The sequence below is a fragment of the Condylura cristata genome, unplaced genomic scaffold (assembly GCF_000260355.1).
Source record: "Condylura cristata isolate star-nosed mole 26May11 unplaced genomic scaffold, ConCri1.0 scaffold00002, whole genome shotgun sequence".
Taxonomy (NCBI): domain Eukaryota; kingdom Metazoa; phylum Chordata; class Mammalia; order Eulipotyphla; family Talpidae; genus Condylura; species Condylura cristata.
In genome coordinates, this window is record NW_004567103.1 from 37,291,898 (window position 1) to 37,303,382 (window position 11,485).

The window sequence follows — 11,485 nt, forward strand, 5'->3', positions numbered from 1 at the left end:
TCACCAGGGTGGCCCACATGTCAGACTTTGAATATCAACAGTTAGCATTCTCAAGTTAAATGTTCTAACTAAACACTGTACTTTCATAATGTAAGTCACATATGTATATAAATTATTTTGTGTATAGTTATTTGTTCAATGTCTGTATTCTATTCTGGATTGTCCCTATTGTACAGTAGTTATCCTCATACCTAACACAGAGCTTGGCACATAGAAAAGAGATAAAAACCAATTGTAGAATGAATGAACTGATATGTGAATAAGTGAAAGGACTCAAGAAATGTTAGTCCTTGTTCCCTGTTTAAGTCCATTTAGAGAAGCATGGATATGCCTGCACTATACAGCTAGAAAGATGATTTCCATTGAAAATAGACAGATTCACAGTGTAATCAGTGTTGATATATTTGATATATGTTTGAATTTCTTAAGGACATACTTTTTGGATACCTCTGACAGGCAGTTAATAATACAGATCTAGCAAAGAAGTTCTAGATAAGGATATAGATTTTTGGAGTCCTAAAATTTTGTTTTTTACATATTTTAAAATCTAAAATTTGTGGTCTTCTCCTGACTTAAAATGGAGGTAAGAGGATAAATGGGCCTCTCAGGTCAAATGCCAGGATATAAAATTTATAGTGTACTTGGTGCAAATTAAAATGGTTTAAATTCTGACCTGATTGCAGTCAGTCTTGATAGAATTACAATGGAAATGCTAACACAAATAGGAGTTTATTTTTCTACCCCACCTTTTTTGACAGTAAATCCTACACATAAATCTAAAATCTTTTTCCTAGAAAAAGCAGAGAAATATTCACTCATACATAAATAGTAGCTATTCCAAAATAATGGGACATGTCTAGATAGATTTGGGCATCTGGAAAAACTAATTATAATCTTAGCCAAAAGAGGTTAATTTCAAAAAAAGGTCAACACTAGTCAGAAAGTTGTATCACACTTAAACTTGGACTCAAACATGGCTGCATTAGATAGTGAAAGTCTAGTGATAAATTTCATAATCATACCAGGCACATAACATTCTTTAATCTTGTTAAATCATATGACTCTTTAAAAAATACTATTATACTTCAGTTTTCAGTAAATGAAATTTTCATGAGTAAAAAAAACTAGAGAAAAAATGTGATCACATGCCTATCTGAACTGTGTTTATAAGAAGTCTCTCTGTCCCAACACTGAGGCTGTGATTTAGTCACTGTGGTACAATGGACAGCATCTCCCCTGAATTTCTGACCAAGTTCTATGAAGTTCCGGGCTTGTACATTTTTGCAAACTCATATTCGTCCTACGACAATAAACTGCAATTTCATGAACAGTAGCAGGAGATCCCTGATACTAGGAGAATGGCTTAGAGAACGGTGCAGAGTCGAGGGAGAGCTAAGGAAGCCATTCGCTGGTAGAAGCATATGGATGGCTGTGGAGTGCAGGATGGTGTGCTGTTCCATAGTCCAGTGTTATATTTAATTCTAGACTTTGATGCAAGTGAGTTTCTAATAAACTTTCCCACATTGGAAGAACTCTTTGACACTTAACTTATTTTGACACCATCAGCTCCTTATTTCCCCTTAAGAAAAGCACCAAGGAATTTCCATTACAGGTTTTTGCTTCTCAACAGTAGTTTTGTGCAATGTTGAATAAATGATTTTTTTTTTGCCACTGTAGAAAACAAAATTTAAAAAATTTGTGCCTTTGGGAAGCTGGGGAAGAAAGACTACTAGCAAAATTGTTTGTGAATTAAAGTAGAAATGATAGCACTATTAACTAAATTGGAAGTCTCAGAAAACAACTATGATTGTAATGAAAAAGAAAGGTCTTATTTTCTTATGTAGGGTGGCCAAAACCAAAAAGTGTAATACATGATACATCTAGGGTTTTCTTTTCTTTTTTTTTTTTTCCATCTAGGGTTTTCTTAATGATTATTTATAATTTCCCTTCGGCTTTGGGGATATGTAATATATGTAGATGTGAGTACACATACTTTATGAGAAGGACAACTCTCGAGAGCTGTTCTCTAAGATACTCTTTTCATCAATACCCTTAAATATGAATGCTTGGGAAATAGCATGAATACATGTAAGGAAGTTCTTCCCTATTTGAACCTTCCCATTCCACTTCCCATTACTCTGTTATTTTAATGAACTTCTAGTTACTCCAACTAGATATCTGGTTAAGGTTTGAGGCATAGAAAGTTCTTCACAGGCATAGTATGACTTTATCCTCTCTGAGTGGCACCAGCAAGAGAAATAAGTATAGTGTGGATGAACAAAGTTTAGTGCTGATAGTATAACTGTTTAGCTAATTAACTATTAAAAAATTGTCTAGCTACATATGTATGTGTGTGTGTATGTATATGTACACATATATAGTTGGATATAGTGCCATGTGAATATCTATTTAACTATTTTGCTATGTTATCTTATGATAAAATTTTTGAAAAATCTGTTTCTGGGAAGTTTTATGGAATTCATTTGTACATACTTCAAGGAAGTGATATGATAACAACTTCATATTAAACTCAACTTGGTGATGGTTTAATTTTGCCCAAAATTTATAAAAGCATGAGTAAGTTTCTGAACACTTGTATATCAGTAGATAACTTATCTACGTATATTATTTTTAATAGATATTAATTTTTAAATGTCAAAGAGCAGAAGTTCTTATTTACAGATGGGTGAGGGTTATTTGGAAATTTAAGACTGTTTATTTCATCATAAATAGTATCAAGGATTTCTCTTTAGATGTGGTATATTTATACACTGAAACACTACTCAACAATAAAAAGATGAACTCTTCATGTACAACAATATGAATGGAACTGGAGGGGATTATGTTAGGTGAAATAAGTCAGGAGAACAACAAATGTCACATGGCTTCACGTATATGTGGAATATAAGACACATAACAAAGGATTACTTAAAGCCAGACAAAATAACAAACCCTAGGTATCTGTCTGTAGAATTAAGACTACCAGGGGGACCAGGGCGTGTGGAGACAAAGTGTGGAGGGGCACAGTGGACTATGGTTGAGGACTATGGGTGCGTTGGTGGCAGGTGTGGTGTGGTGACATCTATTTGAAGAGGTGAGATCCTGAACTTTGGAATCATGTTTTTACATCAGTGTTACATCAATTATAAAAAATAATCTGTCTCTTTAAAAAATGTATCACTTTGGTACACAATAAAAATTATATAACACTGGCCCTCCCTGGTGGCGCGGCGGGTTAAAGCACAGCACTGAGAATCTAAAGCTGCTTCCGCATGAGTTCGATTCCCACCTGCCCGGGAGGTGAACACATGGTGTGGCAGACCTCTCCTGACCCTCCCGCTGCTCCCCTCAGCAGTGTACTTCGTCGATCTGCCTGTTCTGTTCCCCTCTCTGTCTCTGGTGAAGCCTCTCACCGCCCCTGAGCCTCTGGACTGTACCCCAGTTCTGTATGCACAAATAAATAAATCTTTAAAAAAAATTATATAACAGAAGTATGTAACTTTCTACTTTATTTCAAATGAAGATACATATGTTTCACTAAAAAAAAATAAGTTTTGAAGAGTCATCTTCGAAATAACAATCAGTGCTGATTTTACCCATTGTTTTATTGAGTTGAAATCTTTATTCCACAGAGATTGTGCTAAAATGACTTGTAGAACAAATACAGTGCTGTGTGTAGCATTAAGAAACTTTTTTTTTTTTTAAGAAGAAACACTTCTTTTATGGATGAGAATGACAGTACTTAGTAGAACATCAGTCCCCAAAAGAGATGTTCATTTCTAGAACTTGAAAGCTGTTGTAAGGGTGCTACCAACCCTCTGTGGAACTGCTACTTTATAAGTTAACAGGAAATAAAATTTATGTTGATTAGAAAACACATTATGTTGTCAACTAAAGCTTCTGCCTTTTTATCAGTTCCTATGCTGACTTAAGATACTTTTAATCATTTTTTTTTGTTGACTTCCTTTCTTTGATTGTTCTTTTTTCTGTGTCAAAATAGAAAAAACATATCAATTAACTTGTAATGAAGCTTTCGCATGGGGTGCTATTTCAAATAAATCTTTCCATGAATGTAAATGCTTTCTTAGGGAATTGTATAGTATTTTCTATTTTTATATTGACATTTTACCATGTTACTGTGGCTTATGTATGTTTTAAATGATATAGTAACCCACACTCCAAATGTTTAATGCCTCGTCTTTAATAGAGTAAAAACTTTTCAAGCTAGCTGTTATACCTGTAGAAGGGGGCTCATGGCCTCTTAAGAGTTTCACTAAGTTTACTGGCTATAATAATACATGCTTATTTCATTGATTAGCTTTTAGCTCCAGGAACTACTTGTCGAAAAGTGGTATGTAATTTGTAAAATGTGTTTGGATGCAGTTGGGGTTCCACAGGCTGTATCAGTTACAGTTGCTTCTCCACAGAATTGATCCTACCTCCATCGACACAACGTACATCTTTCTTAGGATTTTGGGGTCAGGTACTACAGAAGAATGCAGTGATAGTTTGCCACATGATTTGGAGGGTTTGTTGAAGATTAGTAGTTTATGAGCATAAGAGATGATACATGGAGCATTGCTAAGAGCCTTCTCCCCATCAAATTTGGATCTAATCTTACCCCCCAAAATATGAACAAACAAAGAGCTAATGTTAAATTTATTCTTATTGCTTAAATGTTGTCTTTCAGAACGCTGCAAGTGTAAGCCTGTTAGAGCTACACAGAAGACCTATTTCCGAAACAATTACAACTATGGTAAGGTTAACTTCATGGTTGCCCTATAATCTGCTGTGTTTAAAAGGGTGTATATCTGTGTAAATGAGTGGAACAGTTTAAGAATAATGCCTAAAAACAAGTAAGGGCAACTTCTCAGAACAAAAGATCCCTAACCTAAATAATTAATGTGTGTCATGTGTGAAATTCCTAAAAATTCTTTCTTTTGAAGCACACAAGCCAGTATTGATGGTGCCTTAGAACCGTCCTATCAAGTGTACAGAAATGCATTTCAAATTAGGTAGGAGAGTCTTTTCTGAGTGGTTGAAGATTTGAACATGAGTGTTTAGCATCAAATGAGTTATCAGTTGTCTTAACATCACTGGGTAAGTGAAGGAAGGAGTCAATTTTGATTTCTTGAGTCTGTTGTGGAAAACATTGACAGATTTGAAAAGTAACAAAAAAATTGTTAGTATTCAATTAAGAAAATGTTTTGTTATCTAGCTTGACCTAGAAATATGATATTTTTATAAAATATTCACTGAAGAGTTACTAATCCAAATAGAGCTGATAAATTTAATTGAACAAAGAAAAAGGATGCTGTCTCTGGAGCGTCGGTGCTAGGTGGTTTCCATATACCATCTTATGTAATTTTTATAGCTGCTCCATAAGTTGTATTCCTAGTCTTATTTTATTAATGATTATTGAACCTAAGTTGTCATAATGTACTTTTGGGCACTAGCATTCGACAGTCATAAATATCTATTGCTGTTATACTTAGAATGGTGAAGCAATAATTTTCCAGTTGATGAGACAAATGAATATTTACTGTATTTCATAGAAATTTTATCCTGCCTCTGTCAGCATCTTTGAATTAATAAAGCTCATCCTACTATCTCTGCAAAAGACTTTTAATGGCAAGTCAATGTGTAAACATGGCAATTAGGTGTTGAAAAGGGAACTTTACTGTTAAAATGAGCTGCATTATTGAGCTTACATGGTCTGTTTCAGAGGCTGTAGGACATTTATCCTAAACTCAGCAGAGAGGGTAGAGTTCTGGCCTGAGGGGAGTCCTTGGCATTTGTGTGTCCCATACTTAAATGCTACCAGTTTTCTTTCCTGTATCATTTCTTTAAAATAAATGCACCTAATTTTCCAAGGTTTTCTTGAATGTAATATATTCTTACATTTTTCCTTCTATTCAGAGAAATCTAGTTTCTTCAGACAATGATAGACACACTTTCCAAAGTTGAATGGTCAGGGGTTTTTGTTTTGTTTAAGACATTTAATGCACTGCTGCTTATCTGAGGGCCCATTCCTCTATAAATTGATGTGAAATAAATCACAGGAAAAGTTACACTAAAAAAAATAAGAAAACTTACTAGTTGTGGGAAAGTTAGTTATGTTTGTACTTCTGTTACTTTATCCATCTTCCTTCACCATACAATGGTTGGTGATGCTCTTTTTGTTAAAAGTGACAAGTAATGGAAAGAAAAGCTTAGACAAGGTAGTTGACCCCTTTCTATAACTTAATACAGTGGCACATAGATCACAACTGATGGAAAGGACAACATTTATTTCCATAGTAAAACAATAAGCAGGTTGCTCCTAGTTTAAAGATTGTCAAATGGTGCTTAGTCAAAGTTTCTTTGTGAGGCATATACTCAAATGACCAAACAGAAGGGGAAAAAATAAATTGTCAATCCCAATATATGTTGATTTTTATCTTTAAGTGTTTGTATGTGCCTATTGTAAAAAAAATGAGGATGGGGTAATTGATAATGCAGAGTAATTCAGTTGAATGCTCTTGAACTTTAACAAAATTACTTCAAAGATAAAGTAAGTCTTGTGGGAAGATGTTTATTTTGGAGTAAGTACATGTCTAAAAATTTCTAATGAAAATACTAGACCCACTGGGTCCTTAAATCATCAGTTTGAGAACATTTGTACAGTTCACTAATCTCTAATTGCTGGTGGGTGCTATGTGCACTTTTCCATTAAGCCAGGACACAGTCTTCTGGCTGGGTATAGAATTTATCATTTGTTTTACCCAAGTGACATGTCAGGAAGGGCAGTCTTATCACTTGTTAAAATTCAGAATGGAGAGAACACTAATAAAGATTCTTTTGCTCACCAAGAAGGCAAAATTTTGTTATGCTCCATGTTCTCAAACTTGAGACAATCATTTTTTTGGTGATTGAGGTTTGGTTCTAAAGTTTTTAGAGTTAAGTAGTGACTTAGTTTTTGTCATGTGTATGTTATTCTGTGGAATGTTACTGAGTAAGTTTCTGTATGGCATTGGGGCATTGATGAGAGGGATGGTTTATTAACTGACTTTATATTTTCATTGATTTTTTTCTTTTTTTTTACAGTCCCTTGTTGTCTAAAACCCCTAAGATATGTGGGAAGGGACTCAGATGGAAGTGGATTACAGATATGTGCCTAAGAGGTTTTTTTTTTTTTTTTTTTAAAAAGTGGATTCATTTAACTAGCTTGTGTTTTCCTTTGCTTAACATCCCTGGATATTGAACAAGAGAACTGAGGTTGCCTGGGAAAAACCATTGGCTTTTTACTAGTGGACATTTTTACTTTTTCCTAGACATTTTCAAATTCCTCTTTAAAAAAAGATAAAACACTCTTACCAGAATTAGGAATCTAAAGAATTTAACTCTTCCAAAAGAGAGAAATACAGAAAAACAAAACTGTAATTTCTAAATTCTGAGTCAAATACTCTGATTTGAATGTTTTTTAGACAATGAGTGTTTATATTAAAAGACAAATCCAACTCTTGTGAAATAAGTCAGGTGCCAGCATACCCACTGAGAGAAGTAGGTTGATTAATGCAATGCCATTAGTTAGTAACTTAACTTTTATCATATTAATCCACAGCACATTATGGGAAGGAATTTTGTAGTGTCTGACTTCAAAGCAAATGAAGGAAACAGGTCTAGAGGTGATAGTTTTTATTAAAAAAGAAGATGAAATATATATTTACATATGTAAATTTAAATGACATATCAGATACTTTTGCATTAGACGGTGACCAGGAACACAATAAGCAAACAAACCTGCTTCCTCCTTCCAGTTTGTGTGCATATACAGACTTGTGTGAAATGTAGACTCTGCCTGTATTTCATTTTTTGTAAAATAAATATGCATTTATATATATAAATATATTTATAAAAATTATAAATCTATATATATTCATAAATATATATAGCATAGCATAAAGGTAATCTATACTAAAACAGAGGACCAAAGGAATAATGTCTAAGCAATAAGCCAAGGTGAGAAGAGGAAAAGATTGTAAAACTAGGGTAGGAACAATTTAGCCTATTTAGCGTAATAATACTAAAGAGACCCCTTAATAAAATCTGTTAATACATCTGATAGAAGAATGGTAACAGAGAAACAAAGCATAGTTGGGCTCTAGGTATTTACAATTTTATGAAATTAATATAACTTAAATTGTTGGCAGCGATTGAAACTGTACATAAACATTTGAAAACATCCAAAAATGAAATTTTGAAGGAAAGTTTTATCAGATTCATTCAACCTTTACCTGGTTGCCTTTCTCACCATGAGATACAGGCAGAGTCTGCATTTCCCACAAGTCTGTGTACACACAAATGGAAAGGAGTGGACAGGTTTGTTTGCTTACTGTGTTCCTGGCCAGCGTCTAATGCAAAAGTATCTGACTGACTTTTCCTCTCTGTTCACTTCACTCAAGTTGTTAAGAATCAACTAGAAAGAAGACTATTTTCTGTCCTGAACGGGACTCTATCTTTTATCACCTGAGTATATCAGCTTTATTGTCTTTTGTCCAGTCATCCGGGCTAAAGTTAAGGAGGTAAAGACCAAGTGCCATGATGTGACTGCGGTTGTCGAGGTGAAGGAGATTCTAAAATCTTCCCTGGTAAACATTCCCAGAGACACCGTTAACCTTTACACCAGTTCTGGCTGTTTGTGTCCTCCACTTAATGTCAATGAGGAATACATCATCATGGGCTATGAAGATGAGGAACGTTCCAGGTATGCTCCTTTGAAATTCAGAATAATTTCTGTGCCTTTCCTTTTCTTATTGCATTTCTCTAGAATTCTTACTGTGTGGTTCTTACCTGTGATCTGTCTGTCTCTAGAAGATCACAGATTTTCTTAGTTGGGTTCCTCAGTTTCATATATTGAATAGAGAAGTCTATGCAAACTATCTATCCTTGGGGAAGCCTTTCTGGGAAGAGAATCACGAATGCATGTGTTTCTTAACAGAGATTCATGACTCCCAAATAGTTAAGAATTACCATTCTGAAATTTTGCTGTTCTATTCTTGTAGTGATTCTGGTATTTTTTGTAACCTATTTTAATTTTCAAAAATGTTTGGTTCTTTAAAAAATATAGATTACTGTTGGTGGAAGGTTCTATTGCTGAGAAGTGGAAGGATCGACTTGGTAAAAAAGTGAAGGTGAGTCTACATTTTATGTTAAAGTGATATATAGAAAATAAAAGTAGGAAAAAAACCTTTTATCATTTAAACAAAATGGCTTCTGTCAACTCATGACAACTATTAAAACCTGAGCTATAAACTGTTATAAAATTAAAAAACAAACAAGCAAACAAAAAACCCTGAGCTATATACATATATAATTAAATCTTCAAGGCCCAAATTTTCTTTAGTATCTCTCTGAGGAGTGAGCTATCGGCATGTGTATAGAGATCTAACTGAAGTTGTTTAACTTCTCATATTGAGAGTCCAGTCCTAGAGGTGACGCCACTGTAGCTTAGCTCCAAATTCTAGTTTATTTTGCAACCACTTTCAAGAGTGTTGCTTTTATACTTAAAGTTCATGAAGGTTCCACCTTCAACATCAGACCTGCATTCCAGGGAGAAAGAAAAAGAGATAAAAGGGACTTTCCAACTGCCCTGACAATTTTTACTTTTAAGTGGATCCTGCATCTACCCCTAGTGCCTAGGGGAGCTGGGAAATGTCATTTTTTAGCTGACCGTATTACCTCCTTGAACAAATTGTAGTCAAAGGAGGGGAGAAAACAAAGAACTCCCAGCAATTAGAAGCAGAGACCTATGTACAAGGTACAGCCTTATTTATCTTGATGTAAGAGATCTGACCAAATTAGTTCCTTGGCTTTATTTTTAAACAGATGACTCGAAGATTCTGGAAGTGATATATTTTTGTAAAAAAAAAAAATCATATGGTCAACTACTTTGTTATATATATGACTGCATTTCTTCTTACTATAGGAAGCAAAATCTATTTCAAAGAAAGGAACACAGGGGAGTATGCACAGAGGGGCAAAGATGAGAGAAAGAGAGATTGAGAGAGAGTCAGTTGAGAGAGAGTCAGTAGTGGAGGGGACAGTGGGAATTGTGAATTTGAAAGCTCCTTCTGTGAGTCTGAAAGCTGGGGAAACATTTACAGGGTAAGTTAAACACCCCTGGGCAGTTGTATCTTCTACATCTGGCACTTGACACAGCAGACACATTGGCGGTTAAGTGACCAAGAGGAGAGGGCATTATTTTACATCACTAAGTTCCTTTTCCCCAGTAGGTTCGTCAAAATTGAGATGTATTTCAAGCGCATACTTGCGACATTTCTCTTCGTATCATTCTTCGATTAGTTTGGTGTTTATTTAAAAAAAAAAAAAAAACAAACCCTCCTTCAGAAAGTGGAATCGCTAACTGTTCTTTTAATTTGGTTTTCTGCTTGCTAATGCAGAACAGGAATTTGTCCTAAATTCCTGTACCAGTTGGAAGAACTTTCAACATCCCTGCTGCAAAACATGTAACAAAGCTTGCTGCTTCTCTCTTGGTACCAAAACAATATAATGGAAAGACCCAAGATAATGTGGTTTATTTCTTAGTCATGCAAATATTTTCCATTGCTTTCTACAGGGGTTATTATGAAATAAGAGTTATTATTATGAAATAATATATATATATATATATATGCTCAATCTGGATTTAAACATGCTTAAGGGGAGAATTAAATGAGCAATTTTTAATTCATGCTTATAGTGATAGTTAAAGATCTAGGGTGGAAGCAATGTTTTGACTAAAAATTATTGGGATCCTTTTGTTTGCCAGTCAATCTAATAATTTAATAGAGTTTTATAAAGAATGCTCTTTGTTTTTAAATAATTATTGACCCCTCAGGCTATTCTTTGCTCTCAGTGGAGGTATCAATAATTAAATAAAGGCCTTTTTTGGTTTTGCTGTAGAAATGGCTGTTTACCTAAGCCTGTAACAGTAGGTTGTTTAAACCAAGATGTTTGAGGAATTGAGAATCACACTGCTTTCTAATATGAAACATACAATAAGGTTGTGGTATAAAATGGGCTAAAGTGAATTACTTCCAGTGATAGAAATATGATCATTTATTATGCACTAAGCCCTTTATACATTTTTCATCTCTTATCTTAAAAAGTCTGATAAACAGATTCTATTGTTATGTTCAATGAATAAATAATGAAAATGAAGTCTAGTGAGTTCTAGAAATGTTGCATGGTAACTAATAGAATTTGAACTTGGACAGTCTGACATTAGCTCCTTGTTATCCAGGGGTAGTCCCTGCATCAGCAACATTGGCAAGGTGTGGAAGCTTTCTAGGTTTGAAAATTTGGGGCTCCATCCAAGACCCACTAAATGAGAATGTGAAGTTTTAACAAGATCTTCAGGTTGTGTCTGTTTTTAATTGATGTTTGAGAAATACAGCTTTAGTTCTTATTCACTACTTTTTTTTTTATTCACCACTTTTTTTTT

The 11,485-nt window shown here is 34.3% G+C and overlaps 1 protein-coding gene across 1 annotated transcript in view; it reads left to right on the top strand.

The window, feature by feature from the left end:
• Positions 1–11,485, top strand: part of FRZB (frizzled-related protein) — a 31,316-nt gene that overhangs the window by 16,988 nt on the left and 2,843 nt on the right. Inside the window, exons 3-5 of the mRNA XM_004674465.2 lie at positions 4,691–4,756; positions 8,542–8,746; positions 9,110–9,173. Coding sequence (XP_004674522.1) covers positions 4,691–4,756; positions 8,542–8,746; positions 9,110–9,173 — 335 coding nt within the window. The remainder of the gene's footprint in view (positions 1–4,690; positions 4,757–8,541; positions 8,747–9,109; positions 9,174–11,485) is intronic.